We start from the raw sequence: 16,778 nt of genomic DNA, 5'->3' as shown, positions 1-16,778 counted from the left end.
CAAAGATAAAGCAAAGGCTTTGGGATAGGTATCAAAACGGCTTATGCTGAGTGTTTGCTGATTAATTCGGCATGGATGCAGAAGAGCTTTGGCGGCGAAGTCTGCGCCGGTGACAGGAGCTACAACGGCTATATCGAGAACCGAACTCCGTGGTTGGGCTCATCTGTTACGGACGTTGCTGTTATGGTGCCCGTTTGATGCGAGTTTAAAATCACAATGGGGCAAAGGTGTGAGGTAATAATTTTTGTTAAATATGTATTTAGACGACAGGAGCAGCGGCCAAAACTTGGGGGGTGGCCTCATCCTTGAAGCGCTCAAAGTTCTCAACGAACAGAGCACCGAGCTTCTTGACCTCAGACTTGAAGTCTGCGGCACCGCCCTGCCAAGCATTGGCGGGGTTCAGGATCTCGGAGGGAACACCGGGAACCTCAGTAGGCACCTGAAGGTTGAAGGTCTCGTAAGTCTCGTACTTGATGTTATCGAGCTGACCAGCATGGACAGCATCAAGAATAGCACGAGTGTACTTGAGAGGGCAGCGCTGACCACCCTTGGCAGCAGAAGCACCGACCCAGCCGGTGTTGAGGAGCCAAGCCTTAGCCTTGTATTTGGTGATCTTCTCGCTCAACATCTTAGCGTAGTGCATGGGGTGCAGAGCAAGGAAGGGCTGACCGAAGCAGGCAGAGAAAGTGGCCTGGGGCTCAGTGACACCCTCCTCGGTACCAGCCATCTTGGAGGTGTAACCAGAAATGAAGTGGTACATGACCTGCTCATTGGTAAGTTTGGAAATGGGGGGGATGACACCACGGGCATCGCAAGTAAGCAAAATGATGTTGGTGGGGTGGTTGTCGGTCAAGCAGGGCAGCTTGGCGTTGGGGATGTATTCAATGGGATAGGAGCAGCGAGTGTTCTCAGTCAAAGTGACATCATCGTAGTCAACAACGCGGGTCTTGGGGTCGAAGACAACGTTCTCGAGAACAGAGCCGAACTTGATGGAGTTGAAAATATCAGGCTCCTTCTCCTGGGACAAGCCAACGCACTTGGCGTAGCAGCCACCCTCAATGTTGAAGACACCATGGTCAGACCAGCAGTGCTCATCATCACCGATCAGAGCACGGTGAGGGTCAGCAGACAAAGTGGTCTTACCGGTACCAGAAAGACCGAAGAAGACGGAGACATCACCCTTGGGGCCCTCGTTGGCGGAGGAGTGCAAAGTGAGCACGTTGTGCTTGATAGGCATCAAGTAGAACATAACGGTGAAGATACCCTTCTTCATCTCACCGGCGTACTCGGTACCCAGAATAACCATCTCCATAGCCTTGAAGTTGATGTCAATGGAGGTGGCAGAGGTCATACCATCAGTGTAGCGGTTAGCTGGGAAAGCACCGGCGTTGTAAATAGTGAAATCAGGCTCACCAAAGTTTTTGAGTTCTTCCTCGCTAGGACGAATCAACATGTTGCGCATGAACAAGGCATGGTAAGCGCGGGCGCAGACGACACGGATCTTGAGGCGGTACTTGGGGTCCCAGCCAGCGTAGGCATCGATAACGTAAATGCGGTTGCGGGTGTTCAAGTAGTCGATTGCACGCTCGCGATTGATATTCCAAGAGGTCTCAGAAAGCTTCTTGTTCACAGGACCCCACCAGACGTTCTTGTTGGAGCTGGGCTCGTCAACGACACGCTTGTCCTTGGGAGAACGGCCGGTCTTGTCACCGGAGTTTGCGACAAGCGCGCCGGTAGAGTTGATAGCAGAACCGACTTCACGGGTCAGAGCGTCCTCGTAGAGCGTGGGAACGCTAGGATTGTGCTCAATATTGACCTTGCTGTAGTCGATGTGGGCAACCTCGTAGAGGTCTTTCTCAATTTGAGAGGCCGGAACGTGAGCCTCAATGCCTTTGGGGTTGAGTTTGGTTTGGTTAACAACGGGAGGAACCATGTTTTTGTGAATGTGTTGGGTTGAACGTTGATAGTGGGACAGGCACTACTTATATAGCCGAGCCAACTGGGATTGCTGCTTTTCGTGCATCCTTGGCGGCGCCTGCATAGCTCCGCTGGACCCTAGCCCATATACTAAACTCTGTGGGGTAGGTCTTGCGAGGAGGAGGTCTCAGAACGTGGTGTCTGCTGCCGATGAAAGCTAGTCAAAAGCACCTGGTCTGGACTGACTATCTTCTAAATGTCCTTGAATTATATGCTAAGCTATGGACTTGGTCAATGCGGTGAGGCAGACCAGTTGAAAGATTCAAGGCACTACGATAATTTGTCGGAACACCCACCCGAGTTGCATGGAATTTCTAAGTTGTCAGGGTAACTTTATGCGGGCCGGGAGGCCCTCCGAGGGAACGGAAAAATCTGATTCAATTCATCGACGATTGGACGGGATACCCTTTAATATGATTTTGAGTGGACATACCTTCTGTTTCGAATTTATATTGTTCACCAAAAACGGCTTCGAGTTTGTACGTAGCCGCGACATGTCTACACTCTAAATTGTTCGCCCATTTTCGGCTGCAGCGTGGAGAAAAATCTGGGGCTGAGCTAACTTGGAGGAGGAGCAATTGCTAATGACGTGGGGTCGAGGTTTCGCTATTGTCTCAACTCTCTAGTTGGCAAGCGGTTCTCTTTGGTATCCAATTGTGGACTGTTTGTGGTTGTTTTAATGAGTCTTTTTTAATTTCTTTTATCTAGCGGTCTTTGTCTAAAATTTTAGCCCCATTCTGCTTCACGCGAAAAATATATTACTGTGCGTTCTCGGGTCCGAGCCTGCCTGTGACTCCTCTGGTTAAGGGTTCGACCCGGAGGGTTTTCCGCCAAAATGGCTGACGAAAGTTTTCAACGTTTTGGAGCGAGACCAAGGGGGGACATCCAGAAGCGTACGCCAAACAGAGACTCCTCCTAACCCTGATTCGGAACTTTTCGGCTGCAAGGGAAGTGTCGCGTCGAAGACACAAAAAATGGTGCATGAAGTTGAGCAGGAGCCCCTGCAAATTGATATTGAACACAAGAGCGTACTGCTTATTATGCTCTGAAAAGCTTAAATCAATCAACATGCCCCATAGAAGAATTGACTTTTCTGGTACACTCAGAAGCAAAAACCGTGCTCATCGGGCCCGCGAGCCAACAAGACCATGTTGAGCAGTTCAACGCCGCTTCAGCGGGCGTCCTCCGTTGAGATACCAGCTTGTGACTAAGTTCGAGCTATATCGTCGGTCTCATAAGATTGTAGGGATATAATAAATTGAAAGTGCTTATTGGTCAAACAATCACCGGTGTTCTTAACCTAACCTGCCCATAGGGTTCGGAAAAGCTAAACGTTTCTGCAGGTGCGACAGCAGCCGAGACGCTTTTGGGTCCCATAAAGACCAGCATTGTCTATAGATAGGAAAGCTGATTACGAGAATTTTTAGAAACAAAACTGTATAACGATTTAGACAGTCTATGAAAGTACAAGCTGAAGTTCAAGAGAGTTGGGCCTGAACCAGCGAAAGTCATAAACAAATAATACTTAAAGAGTGCCGTCTTTATTAAACCTGGACAGCGGCAGATTGGCCCTTGGTAGCGGCGAACCATTGCTGGATCTGATCATTAGAGATGGACTCTCCAAACGCAACGCTATCGTCGAGGCGCACGAGTGTGACAACGCCATTGTCCATTACAACGGCAGCCTTCATGGTGCCTGAAGTAGGGCGAGTGAAATAGCTCGAGCAGCCGGCACCATTACCATTTTGTTTATCGTGCATGGTAGCCAGCATACGCTGCTCGCCGGCGGTCAGAACCTCAAAGAGATCAAACTCACCGCATCCAGAAGCCCAGCAAGAGCAGTCGGCCAGGCCATATTGAAGGGTGCGAGGAATTTGAGCATTAAGAAGCCAGATGGCAGGCATGTCGTAGTTGAAAGAGCCAGCAGGGACCGTAGACTCGGAAGGCATGGTGAACTCAAAAACGAAGATCTTCTGGTTACCCTCGAAACCGCGATAGGCTGGGATACCCTCACGCCAGTAACCGCAGGTAGCTGACGAGCACTGCTGGTCAGTGAAGATAATAAACTCCTTGTTGGAAGGAACAACAACCTTATTAAGAGTCTGGGGGCTAGAGGCAGCGTTGACACCGTCAGCAGCGCAGTAAGAGAGAGAGTTTCCGAAAGCATAGTCGAAAACACCAGAGCCCTGGCCACCCAAGTTGTTCAAGAAGGTCAAACCAGACGAAGAAACAGAGTTCGCATCGTAGAAAGCAGCCTTTTGCCAAGCGCCATTAGCAGAAACACTAGCGGTAGCCTGGGGCGGTGCCTGAGTAGTAATAACTGAGGGACCAGTAGCAGAAGACTCAGCCTGGTGATTGAAGTTGTAGTTAAGAACAGATGTGGCCAACTCAAGTGTGGCCTCAGTGTTCACAGTAGTCACCGCACTGGGGTCCTGGGCTGCAGTCGCAACGGCAGCAGCCTCGCCAGTCAAGAGATTTCCAAACTGGTCGACAGTAACAAAATCAGTATAGTCACGATACTCGGTAACCAACTGAGGGTCACGTCGGTGAACGTGGTGGTCCCCCAAGTCGCGCTTGGCAGGGGAGCCACTGGGAGTGTAGACGCCAAATTGCAACAATTCAATGGGTCCACGGAAGTGTACGGAAAGTCCCTCGTCGAAAGGAGCAAGAGGACCTTCGAAAGAGAAAGGAGTGCTTTGGCAAGTACCACTTGTAGGGTTCATGTCTGTGACTCGGTTGTAGGAACCAGCAAAGCCAACACCAGAGAACTGGATTTGGTTGACCTCTGAGCAGTAATAGTTACCACCAGAAAGTTCGCAAGAATCGGCGCGAACGAAGGCTAGCAAAGCAGCAAAGATACTCACAGTTCGCAACATAGTATAAAGGAGTGAAATGAACGCGGTCTTAAGGAATGGAGGTTGATTGAGTTCGGGAAAGAAAGGAGTGTGTGAACAATAGAACCTTGATAGCTAGTAGAGTCGCGAAGCGTGTGTTACTAGACCGTAGTGTACAAGAGAAACGTCGAACAATTAAAGACGATGTAGATGTCAAGTTGACGAAACGCCCAGCCATGCAAATATCTTTCAGTGGCCTAGCCCCCTCGTTAACCCCTTCCCACGTATGTACAATGTGTTACTTGATGCATGACCCTCCAACTTAGCCCCTAGTTACCCTCGCAGTATATATGCTTAAATCTGTCGGATCAAAAAGGTTCAATATTGCATAATTGTACCATTTTAGAGTTTTGCCCCGTTTGATTCCAATTGAATAACGCCTTTAGCTACTTTTATTAGGTGATTCACTGCCCGCTCTCGGTTCGATCTTCAAACGAACTGGGCGGTTCGGGCTAGGGTACACTCATTCCTGAAACGCGTGAGCTAAATCGAGTGCAGCTCCAGCCCTCCTTCGACCTGGCGGGGGGCTGAATGGAAAGACACACTTGGCTGATGGCTTGACTTAGATTCTGCATTCGTTGACCTTCCAATAGCTCTTCATCGATTGCGTCTGAATGGTTCACCTTTTTTGAAAGCTGTGCTGGAGTTATTTGTTTATTCGGTTGCAGCTTCATATTGAAAAAAACCTGAATCAAACCGCTCCGAAACTTTTCTGCAGCTCCAAAACGCACGATCGAGTGCCAAGGTGCTGGTAGTCATGCAAGTCCCTCTGAGCTCGCATTAACAACTCGAGCTCTCGATATTCGAAAAGCGTTTGAGTCCCAATGTTGATTTAGCAGCAATTTAGGTGTTCATTGGGTTATTCCGTTCACATCTCGGCCAGAAAATTCGGGTTTCAAGCTCATAATCTTGCCATATATAGTCAAAATGCAGTCCTATGTCATGCTACGTTCCAACGACTCGCCTATAAAATAGCAAAAAAGACCAACGTTTTGATTTTTTCTCTCCTTACAATAGTTTCTCATAATCGTATATTGGCACTCAGTGTCAAATTTGATAGAGACTGTCTGGTTAGGACGTCCGCGCTACTTGTTGGACCTGAGTGTATATTATGTAATGTCTCGTAGCCCTCCTGGCTCGCTCGAGCAACCCTTGAGCTTTTCTGCCGCTCGGCCCACGTGACTCAACCTTGACACCTAATTAAATGGCTCCTCAAACACCAGCTCAGAGAGCGGCTAACGAAAAGTACGCACGCCGGGAATTGGCTAAGAAAGGAAAGCGCGTAGCACCAACATACAAGTCCAAGTTGGATAAAAAGCCAGCACGCAAGATCCCCTTTGGGTACATCGGTAAGTTCAAACCCTCGCACAGGCTCTATGTTAGATGAACTAACCAAAAGCTTTCTTCTTATTTTTGATTCTTGGTACTGTGTTTGTTGAAGCTATTATTGGTCGAGCATGATGTAGCTTGAAAAAACTACAGTGTATATGGCAAACGCGATCAATACAATTTTCACAACGATACCCATGGCGGGCACTATTCTCCAAGCTGAGACTCTCAACTCTTTACAAGAGGATTAATATAGTTTCTAGGGTCCTGTGGTGAATCTTCGTGACCGACTTAGTCTTCAGGAAATTCTGCTCAAAGAGCTTTCAGAAAAGATACCTGGCAAGCCATCAATAAGGTCTACACTATAAAAATACTGAGAAAAAAGACTTTTATATAGGTTGTATTCTGTTAATCAGATTTCATTGCTTATTCCAATAATTAAGCCGACCTACAAACCAGCCAATCCGGCTCACTCAAAATGGTGAGTGGCTTACGTTTTTTCTTTCCAATCAAATGTTGCGAGTCAAGTCGGTTGTTTCACGGCCCGCCCTGGCACGAGGCCTCCAAACGTTTGAAGCATTAGACTCTCAGGTTAATGTTCTTCGTAACGGAAAGACTGTAGTGTCTCAGGGTACTGGCGGGCGCTCCTCCCGCTCGGGATACACAGTCACCGTTTTTGGCGCTGCTGGAAACGTTGGCACTATGCTTGTCTCCAAGCTTGCCCGTCATGGTACTCTTACCGTGGTTCCTTACCGTGAGGAAATGTTCAAGCGTCATCTCAAACCCGCAGGAGACCTAGGCGTAGTGAACTTCCAGGAGTTCGACTTACGGAACATTCAGTCCATCGCAGACTCTGTAAAGTCTAGCGATGTCGTCGTAAACTTGGTTGGCCGCAGCTGGGAAACCAAAAACTTCAGCTTCTACGACGTTCATGTCGAGGGTGCTCGCCGTATTGCCCAAGCTGCAAAGGACGCAGGCGTACCCCGCTTCGTTCATGTTTCGAGCCACTCCGCCGACATCAATTCGCATTCAAAGTTCTTGGCTACCAAAGCAGAAGGTGAAGAGGTTGTCCGTAGTATTATTCCCGATGCTACCATCGTTCGTCCGGGTCCCGTTTACGGTGGCACCGATCGTCTTCTCCAGCCCATGGCTACTCGCAAGTTTTTCCTTACCGCAAACAACGGTCAGGAGGTTATTTATCCTACTCATCTACTGGATTTGGCCACTGCCCTCGAGAAAATTGTGTACGACGATGCAACTGCTGGTCAGCTATTCGAACTTTATGGAAATGAGTCTTTCACCATGCGCGAGATCCATGACCAGGTCAAAGATGGTGTAAAGAAGGATCTACATTTTGTCAACCTTCCAAAGAAAGTGCTCAAGTTGATTGCAGAGTTCTTCCAGGTTGCCGCTTACTGGCAAGGCCCCCTAACTCCTGATGAGGTTGAGCGCATGTTCGTCAACCAGGTTATTTCAAAAGACGCCAAGACCTATGCTGATCTCGGTATCACCCCTCAGAAGTTGGCTGATCATCTTCTTTTCATGGTTCGTTGGCACCGCCCGAACACTTACTTGCACGACTCTGTGGAGTCTGATCGTCGGCGCAAGAAGACTAGCGAAGATTTCGCCAATATCGTAGACTGATTCAACCAAATCACATTAAGTAAAGCGAGGTATAAAACAACGTTAAAGTATACATCTGGCTCATTAATTTCCTTGAAGCATAATTATAAGAATATCTGGTTTTCAACTTTGCTCTTGGCCACTCCCTTCGTGTTTTTTCTCACCATTGGGGGTTCCAGAAGGAGAGTTGTAAGGTTGTTGGTATTGCATCTGGGCTTGCATTTGCATACCAGGATAGTATTGAAATTGCTGCTGGGCCATCAAAGACTGGCTGGCTGGCAAGTTTACCAATTGCGGGGCAGCACCCTGATTTATTGGGGGATGGCTGCTTGTCGGCACATGTGGGGGCATCTGAATGGTACGCCCCATAGTGCTAAGCTGATTTAGCCCAGGGAGAGCCTGATTTGACGGCCGTGATGGAACATTAAATGATTGCACTGCAGGGGGCCATTGCGGTCGCATCATGTACTCATTTCTTGGGTCTTGCCGCTCTGACTGAACTGGCGGGCCCGCAGATGTAGATGGTGGCGTTAAATTCATGATTTGGACGGGCAAATGCTGAGCAAAAGAATTCACAGGTGGAGAATTTTGTCCGGTGTTGTGCGTCCGGGCTTGAGAAGCAAGCTGAGGGATCTGCTTATTCGCAGTGGAGGCATGTGCCAATGCTGGATAGCTCGGTCTTGAGGATCCTGGTGCTACATTCGCAATTGAGTGGCTCATATGAGACTGCTGATCGATATTTTGATAGCCAGTAGTCTGCACTCTCCCAAAAATGTTTGTGTTATTGGAACTGATGCCACCACTGGGTTCGGCTTTAGCAACAGTAGCGGGCACCTCGGTCTGTGCGCTATATACACTTGGTACCAGCGTTTGTGGCACTTGCGATACGACTTGAGGCTCAGGGTAATTAGTGGCTCGTTCCTTTTCAAGTCGTTCCTTTTCAAGCCGTTCCTTTTCAAGCCTTTCCTTTTCAAGCCGTTCCTTTTCAAGCCTTTCCTTTTCAAGCCTTTCCTTTTCAATCCTCTCCTTTACAAGACTTTCCTTTTCAAGTCGCTCTTTTTCAAGTTCTTCCAGACGTTCTTGTTCTAGCCGCTCTTTTTCAGCTTGCTCTCGGCCCCGCTTGCGTCCACGGGCTTCTGCCGCTTCGAGTTCTTTTTCAACCTGCTCAATATCCATCGTGACCTCCCCTCTAAGTCGTCGAGATTGACGGTCCCCAGTTGGACCACTGGAACCAGCTGTCTCGGACCATTCTTCGCTACCGTCAACCCTACCTGATCGACGAGAAGATCGACGCATGGCGGCATCCAATTCCCGGTCATAAGAAAGCTGGGAGTAGTCCACACGTCTTCCTCTCGTGCGACCAGAATAGCGCCCTTCACCCTGCAACACCTGCATTGTTTGATGCTCGATATCCTGGCGCCTCCTCTGACGTCGTGCCTCTTTAAATCGACGATCTTCCGATTCTTCAAGCTCTGAAACCATATCTGCTAGTTGCCTTCCAAGCTTTGCCGCTGATTTTCCTTGCGGTTGTAGCTCCTGTGCTAGTTTCGATACCTCTTGAGGGGTGGCTGCGACTGCGCGCCAAGAAACGAAGCTCAACAATCTATTAGTTTCTTTGTAAACGCGGAATTCTGTATCTCTATTCTCTTCGAGACTTTCACCACGTACAAGATAATACCGGCAATTGTCGTTGTCCATCCCAATCCACGGCATCGTAGAAGAGTCGTCCAAAGAAGAAAGTTGCAACCTCACGCGTTCTGAGTTAGCCAAAGACCAATGAATGAGCACATGAAGGAGCTCTAACCGATCTTCCCAAACCAGATCCTCAAATGCCGTTTTGGATTTCCAGTCAATCAGGGGAAACTGGAGACCAACTCCTAGTAGCGGTAAAAGCGCGTGGAGCTCAGACAAAGCTGACGAATAGCGGCCACGTTCAATTTCCTTTTTACGGTTAAGTACCAATCCAAGCAGGCGAAGGAAAAGCTGCTCGATGGCAGGTGTACACTCCTTCACGCCGCGCTCAATATCCTGCGGGCCATAAGGTGGAAGATCACTGAACAGCTCAGTGAAGGTATTGATGAAAATTATAATGAATGCAACACTTGGTGCATTTTCAACTGTCTCAGGATCAGGTAGAAGCTGTGTGTTCGGCTTCTTCCATGGAACATCCTCAGGTATTAATGCTAGTGGTAGCGTGCGTTTGACTCGGTGTACTTTCCGAGGCTTCTGGCGTTGAGCTCGGCTATAACGTTCAGTTTGCTCTTCTTCTTCAAAATCTGATGCATCACTGTCGTCGATCACAACAATTTTTGGTGCTCTAGTCAACTGAGGCTCTGCACTTATTCGCGCGGACCTCCTTCGAGATGAACGTGTGGTTGCTGAAATGGGTACGTCCTGCGGTTCGGGTTCGTGTTCACTTTCGTGTTCAGGTTCAGATTCACCGGAATTGAACGCTGATATCTCACTAGCATAGCTATCGCGGTCGTCGTCGCTAGATGCTCCCTCGCTAGAAAACGAGTAGTCGCTCATGTCAGCAACTTCTGTGTTCACGGTCGTAGCTTTTAAGCTGATCAGTCAGAATACATACGCTATAGTAACTCTTCATCAGACATCTGTTTTTTTATTATCAGACTTGCACTCACCATCCAATCGCTCAGGCGCGACTCCTGATCCCATTGAAACATAGCATTCTCGAATTGCGTCAATTCGTTGCCGGCGACTGCGTGAATTACGCGCTCCAAATAGGCATTCTCGGGGGAAGATTCGAACACTCGATCCCAAGAGCAAAACTTGAGCCTTTGCTGGGTTGCTTGTGCGAACTCCTTCGCAATGAGCATACTAAGAACTGCACGTTCGCAGTACTCTTTGACAGTCCAACCCGCAGATGGAGTTCCAAGTGACTTTTCTGCAACTTTCTGATAAATCTCAGCTGCTCTAAACGGTTCCCCATTAAGTGCTGCGATATCGGCGTATGCTATAAACGACTTGTTGCTCAGTAACGTAGACCCCTCTTGCTCGAACCAAGTTGCTGCTTTCTCGTACCAATACATAGCTTGACTGAAATGGCCGCCATCTTTGCATATCTCTGCGAGGTTAGAAGCGTGTGTTGCCGCTCGTCGCAGTTGGCCTTGTATAACAAAGCCATCAATAGCTGTCGACATCACACGCACTGCCTCGTTGATGTCGACACTCTGGTAGATTCGGGCCGCTTCTAGTAAATATTTCGACTGTTCAGACGTCTGGTTTATCTCCCCGTAAGCTTTTGCAGCCTTTTCATATGAAGTTGCAGCTGTACGAGCATCGTTGTTACGCAAAGCAAGGTTAGCATTAGTTACCTCCTCGACGGCAACCTCGAGTGGACTGCGTTTCTTTCTGCTGAACCAGCTCAAACACATAGCATGCTAGTCTGAATTGTTTTATATAGAGTCGGCTTATCCAGTATGAGGTGTTCGCCAAAATCAATCCTGTTAGATAGATGCAGGCTGTCCAGGCAAGTCAGCTGACATGAGCGGGCACACTCGAACACCAAGTGTTCAAAGCGGGTGGAGTCAGTCAACGAGTACTGCTGCAACTACGGCTGGTAGCCGTGGTTCGAACTCCTTGTCTGACTGCGTTTACGCTGGCCGGGACCCATGGACCCATGGTTGGCGGCAGCCGACCTCTAGAGATATTCCTCAGGTAACTCTACCCAGAGTTCCTGCAGTTGAAGATAGCACCCTGAATCAGTATGTCGCTGAAGTACAGGGTTTTGAAATTCCTAGAGAAGGGAACAGCCGTCAAGATCTTCAAAGTTTGGAGACTGTTCCAGCCATGTTTTTCAGTGAGCATTTCCACCTGGACAACCCACGCGTCTTTGACGCAGTCATAGAAGACTCTCAAACTGCGACGTTTGATAGTGCAATTCTTCAAGAGAAACTCAGCTGGTACATTGACACTGTGGAACTTCATCTAATCGATCGTATCTCAAATGCGTCTAGCACATTTTTCTCTGCTACAGCCCAATTCAACGATATTCAAGACCGCTCCAATGAATTGTCCTCAGGCTTGATGGAACTGAAGAGGACTCTGGAAATTGTATCTACTCACTCGATCAAAAAAGCTTGTCTCTCCGTTGAACTGGCCAGAAAGCTGTCAGACGTTCAGAGACTGATGGCGTCTGTTCGACAACTTGGACTCGCAGTTGAGAAGTTAGATGATCTTGAACACATAAGTGAGTCCGGTGATATGGCTTCTTTTTTGGATCATGTGGATGTAGTCGAAAAACTTATCGTGGGCAAGGAAAACAGGTGGCTACAAGGAGAAGCGCTTGTTGATCTCTCCAGACTAGGGATCCTCCAGCCTAGATTGAAAGAACTCGGAGATGCTAAACTGAAAGCAGGACGTTTTTACGTTGAAGAACTCAAATCTTGCTTGATTGGTGACTTGCATCGTCACGTAGCATCAGTACCGGTTTCAGAGACTTTAGCTCGTTTAGGTCGCGGTATTGCAGGCAGTAAGCGCTCTTCCGATTCGACCTTAGAGAATCAGTACTTGGTTGTGGATGATAGTTTACGGGAAGCGGTGAAAACGATATTGCATGGGTCTATAAGAGCGCATACCACAGAGTTAGCCGTGGCAGAATATCGAGATGCTGCAACGCGGGAGATCAAAACACTCATACGAGACAGCTTGCCATCACAGCCGAACGATGAAAGATTTGAGTCAAGCCAATCATCGCACGCCTCGGATAGAGCTGCGTCGGCTGCAGCCCTAGCATTAAGGCTGCGGGATCTCTCTTCTGATGATTCTGAAAAAATGGTCAAACAAATTTATGCTTCTCTTAGTGAAGCTCTGAGGCGGCTTGCTACACATCAGAAGCTACTACTTGACCTTACCTCCTCAATGGGTGCACCCCCGGTTGACCTAGGCGATTTGCTTGTCAGTGTCATTAAAAGCTCTGATACACGCGTTCTCAAGATCCTAAAAGTGCGAAAAGACCAAACAGCACGTTTGCTGCTAACCAAATTTGTCAGATTTTATGCTTTGACGAGTATGTTCATGGCGGAGTGCGAAGCTATTTGTGGCGTCCAAACTATAGAGCTCGCTACCTTTTTGGTTGCCCAGACAAAACTATTTTTCTTCACCAAGTACAGTAATGATGAGGAGATGTTACAAAGGTCCTTGAACAATGATGTTTGGAAGAAAGAAGAGATCCCCAGAAGCTTCCAGCAGCTAATAGATGAGATTCAAGAAGCGGCTACATTAGATCCGGCATCGTGGTTGTCGATTTTGAGCTCTGCTGCATTACCCCTAGAGCCAGCTTCTCACACTGAAACAAAAACCTCACCCCTCAACCTGTTCATCGGAAACGAGTCCTATTTCCTTAGCAAGTCTGCTATTTTCCTGCTTGGCCTTTGCCACGACTATCTAAGATTGATCTGCGTTTTTCCCCACTATTCTCAAGATTTGACTCACAACTTATTGGAGCTTTTGAGGCTTTACAATATGCGAACCTCACAGCTTATTCTAGGGGCAGGCGCTACTAAAACAGCTGGACTTAAGCACATTTACGTGAAGCACATGGCAATGGCCTATGAAAGTCTTCGTGCAGTGGCTGGTATAATGCCTGCTATGCAAAGAGTTGTAGACCGGCATTGTTCAACTGGAATTAGCCGTGATTTTGACGGTCTAATAAACGCTTACGGAGATCACCAGCATGAGATTCATGTCAAGTTTGTGAGTTTGATGACAGACAAGTCTTCCTACTATTGTCGAGCTATCGCTAATGTTGATTGGGCAAAGAAACCAGAACCAGTGAACAAGTACATGCTGGACCTTATAAAAGACACCACAAGTATTGCACGAGTTCTGGAAGACATACTACCTTCCTCAGAATCATTGGCCATTCTTTCTGAAATTTTCGATGTCTACAAACCACGCCTTCTAGAGGCGTATTTCGCTATACGGCTTGAAACCTATGAAGAAAAAGAGAATCTGATGAGAGATATATCAGAATTCAGAGAACGTTTGGGTGCCATTTCAGGTATAGGGAATGTTGCTGAGGTGCTTTATCAAACTGTGGACAATTTTTCGGCTCCTGATCTGAATCAGGAGCAGGTGTTGAGGCACGCGGAGACTAAATTTGCTTCAGCTCGTTCCATCCCACAATACCCTAGCACTGAGGTTTTGCCAGATACTAGAGCGAAAATAATCGAATCAGGTACGGTTCCAGAAGATAAAACAGGAAGAGATAATACTTGTGATACTCTCGAGCCAATGGAAAATCAATCCCTGGAGGTTAGTAAACCTGCTATCGAGGAGCCAGGTACAGATATTTCTGCAAACAACTATGAAAGCTCGATCAAAAGCACCTCACCGTCACACGAAACCTCGTTAGCAGAGCAAACAGGTTTCGAGCCGCACCATAATGTTGAAGAGGGCCACATGGGTCCTCTTCCGGAGGTGTCCCGGCAAAATGAGAATAATTCTCTAGCATCCGAGTCCAGGTCGGAATACTCTATGAAGAAAGAAATTGAGGAGGATAGAACGCCTGGAGCAACCCGTCCGACTAGTGTGACACAAGATAAGTCTGATCTCGAGGACGATCTCACCGCCTTCTCAGGTACTTTAAAGGACATGAACAAAGATAAACCCAGCTCCCCAGGGGGGGTTCACGTTACTGAGGAAGACGATACTGAGAAGTCTGTGTCAACCGCGGTGCCTGGAGAAAGTGGAATCGTAACCCCTGCTTTGCCTTCTGTCGAGATCTTTAATTCTTTGGATACAAGCCTCGATGATGCTGCTGAAAAGTCGGACAACAATCAAAAATTGATTGACACTTCCCCTTCACCTTCGGCTGCAAATAATCTAAAGAAGAAAAAGAAGAACAAAAAGAAGAAGAAATAACGCTTTGTTGTCGAAAACTAGATTAATTTTATTTAGATGACATCATTTTCTTTGCTTTCTTAGCTCCAGACTTCACAACTGCCCTCTGAGAGCCACGCTTAGAGTTGACCCCTCGGTCCGACTTAGTTTTTTTGTATGACCAACTGGCATTGCCAACCTCAGCTTTTTTCTTCTGATGATTTGATTTTGGTTTTTTGCTGCTCTTGCTCGAATTATCATCGAACCAAGTACGCTTCGGTCGAGATTTGATCTCGTTTTGATGTTGCATAATGTTGACAGCCTTTTGCACATCACGCTCGGCTAAAGCAAGTTCCTTGGCAGTTTTCTCCTCTCCAACGACTTGGTCGACGACTTCTTTCTTGCTATCGATGTCAGACTTGATAGACTCGATCTCGGCCCAATCGATATTTCGACCAAGAATTTTCTGCTTTTGAGTTTTCGACGACATCTCAGCTGCAGAGTTAATAGCAGATCTAACAACCTGTCTCTCGCTGGACGAGTCACCAACTAGAGAAATCGAGGTACCGTTACGACCCGCACGAGCAGTGCGACCGACACGGTGAAGGTATACCTCGTAAGTAGAGGGAAGTTCATAATTGATAACCACCTCGATCTTGGGGATATCTAAACCACGAGAAGCAAGATCTGTACATAGCAGAATAGGTACTTGAAGATTCTTGAACGCCGTGATCGACTCAAGTCGCTGTTCTTGTGTCAAAGCACCATGCAGCTCTCCTACGCGGATGCCCATAAGTCCCATTACAATACGCAGATGATGGCACATCTGCTTCCTTGCCACGAATACAATAACACGCTGATTTCGGCTAATTTTGCGCAATAAAGATACCAGAATGGCTGGCCGTGACTCCTCGTGCTTTCGGATACGAACGAACTCCTGTGTGAGACCAGTCGCTGCTTGTTTCGGTGGATCAATCATGATACGAACAGGCTTGTGGAGTGAGAGCTTGATCAAGGATTTGATGCTACTGTTCATTGTTGCTGAAAACAATAGAGTCTGTCGCTTAGTCGGAATAAGAGAAAGGATCTCGTTTAACTCTGCTTCGAATCCTTCCTCTAGCATACGATCTGCCTCATCAACGATCAGAATTTCCACACTGTCCACCGAAAAGCTAGGTGAGTTTCGTACATGATCGATGAATCGGCCCGGCGTGGCAACTACAACATCTGGTCGAGTTTTCAAGTCCTGTTCTTGAGTTCTCAGATTCAGACCACCGACAGCCAATCCAAATCTCAGGTTAGATACAAATGCTCCCAACTTCCTGCCTACATCATGAACTTGAAGTGCTAGTTCTCGCGTGGGTGTCAGAATCACTACCCGCGTTGATGCCACTTTCTGTGGACGGTAGACCAGTCGCTCAAGTGTTGGTATCATGTATGCTGCGGTTTTACCTGACCCTGTTACTGCTCCGGCAACGATATCTTTACCCAGAAGTGCCACGGGAATCACAGATGACTGGATTGGAGTGGGCTGGCTATAGCCTACGTTGGCAATACCTTTTTGAATGGGTCGCGAGAGTGAGAGATGCGCAAATGATTTGTATGTAGTGTTGTCCGTTTTTGCATCTTCAAAGAATCCATTATTCTCGCTGTGGATGGTATCCTCTGTTGTTTCATTTGCAGATGTGTTATTTGGCTGTTGTTCACCCTCCTCACTGGCGTCGCTCTTATCACCCTCTTCATCGCTGTCCGAAAAATCCTCGGCATCATTTTCGTTATCATCTCTCTCATTGAGACTCTGGTCTTTAGCAAGTCCGCCATGTCTTTTAATGATCTCATCAAGAGTATCTGTTTCTGGTACACTGGTTGAGCCGAAACTCCAGCCGATATCTTTTATCTTGGTCACATCTTCGTCACCGAACGAAAAGGAAGGATTAAGTTCACTTGCCTTTTCTGAATCACAGTCTACGACATCCTGGTCGTCTTCAATTGTGTAAATAAAGTCGTCCTTCGATTTTTTCATTGTGTTAGGTAATTTTTTTTCCAGGGCTCGTTTTAGTTTTCTGAGCAGCTGCTGCTCGCCGATCACCGTTGCAAACGTAAGCTGAGCAG

The 16,778-nt window shown here is 47.6% G+C and overlaps 8 protein-coding genes across 8 annotated transcripts; 3 read left to right on the top strand and 5 right to left on the bottom strand.

Annotated features, from left to right (window-relative positions):
* Positions 1 to 259: 259 nt before the first annotated feature.
* B9G98_01068 (Phosphoenolpyruvate carboxykinase [ATP]) lies at positions 260 to 1,933 on the bottom strand (the record flags this gene model as incomplete). The annotated part of the gene is made up of 1 exon (XM_024807626.1): positions 260 to 1,933. One exon carries the CDS (start codon positions 1,931 to 1,933, stop codon positions 260 to 262), a length of 1,674 nt encoding a protein of 557 aa, XP_024663394.1.
* A 1,588-nt stretch (positions 1,934 to 3,521) lies between these two features.
* B9G98_01067 (Protein TOS1) lies at positions 3,522 to 4,853 on the bottom strand (the record flags this gene model as incomplete). Its single annotated transcript, XM_024807625.1, has 1 exon — positions 3,522 to 4,853. One exon carries the CDS (start codon positions 4,851 to 4,853, stop codon positions 3,522 to 3,524), a length of 1,332 nt encoding a protein of 443 aa, XP_024663393.1.
* A 1,222-nt stretch (positions 4,854 to 6,075) lies between these two features.
* B9G98_01066 (hypothetical protein) lies at positions 6,076 to 6,332 on the top strand (the record flags this gene model as incomplete). Its single annotated transcript, XM_024807624.1, has 2 exons — positions 6,076 to 6,220; positions 6,271 to 6,332. 2 exons carry the CDS (start codon positions 6,076 to 6,078, stop codon positions 6,330 to 6,332), a joined length of 207 nt encoding a protein of 68 aa, XP_024663392.1.
* A 381-nt stretch (positions 6,333 to 6,713) lies between these two features.
* On the top strand, positions 6,714 to 7,844 carry B9G98_01065 (NADH-ubiquinone oxidoreductase subunit, mitochondrial; the record flags this gene model as incomplete). The annotated part of the gene is made up of 1 exon (XM_024807623.1): positions 6,714 to 7,844. The coding sequence occupies one exon, from the start codon at positions 6,714 to 6,716 to the stop codon at positions 7,842 to 7,844; it is 1,131 nt and encodes a 376-aa protein (XP_024663391.1).
* Positions 7,845 to 7,946: 102 nt separating this feature from the next.
* Positions 7,947 to 10,352, bottom strand: B9G98_01064 (hypothetical protein; the record flags this gene model as incomplete). Its single annotated transcript, XM_024807622.1, has 1 exon — positions 7,947 to 10,352. One exon carries the CDS (start codon positions 10,350 to 10,352, stop codon positions 7,947 to 7,949), a length of 2,406 nt encoding a protein of 801 aa, XP_024663390.1.
* A 59-nt stretch (positions 10,353 to 10,411) lies between these two features.
* On the bottom strand, positions 10,412 to 11,218 carry B9G98_01063 (putative vesicular-fusion protein sec17; the record flags this gene model as incomplete). The annotated part of the gene is made up of 1 exon (XM_024807621.1): positions 10,412 to 11,218. One exon carries the CDS (start codon positions 11,216 to 11,218, stop codon positions 10,412 to 10,414), a length of 807 nt encoding a protein of 268 aa, XP_024663389.1.
* A 109-nt stretch (positions 11,219 to 11,327) lies between these two features.
* B9G98_01061 (Vacuolar protein sorting-associated protein 54) lies at positions 11,328 to 16,776 on the top strand (the record flags this gene model as incomplete). Its single annotated transcript, XM_024807619.1, has 1 exon — positions 11,328 to 16,776. The coding sequence occupies one exon, from the start codon at positions 11,328 to 11,330 to the stop codon at positions 14,706 to 14,708; it is 3,381 nt and encodes a 1,126-aa protein (XP_024663388.1). The 3' UTR covers positions 14,709 to 16,776.
* Positions 14,737 to 16,689, bottom strand: B9G98_01062 (ATP-dependent RNA helicase DRS1; the record flags this gene model as incomplete). Its single annotated transcript, XM_024807620.1, has 1 exon — positions 14,737 to 16,689. The coding sequence occupies one exon, from the start codon at positions 16,687 to 16,689 to the stop codon at positions 14,737 to 14,739; it is 1,953 nt and encodes a 650-aa protein (XP_024663387.1).
* Positions 16,777 to 16,778: the final 2 nt, after the last annotated feature.

Source organism: Wickerhamiella sorbophila (genome assembly GCF_002251995.1).
Source record: "Wickerhamiella sorbophila strain DS02 chromosome Unknown contig1, whole genome shotgun sequence".
Lineage (NCBI taxonomy): Eukaryota > Fungi > Ascomycota > Dipodascomycetes > Dipodascales > Trichomonascaceae > Wickerhamiella > Wickerhamiella sorbophila.
The sequence above is the reverse complement of the archived record's forward strand: the minus strand, read 5'-3'. Positions and strand labels throughout refer to the sequence as shown.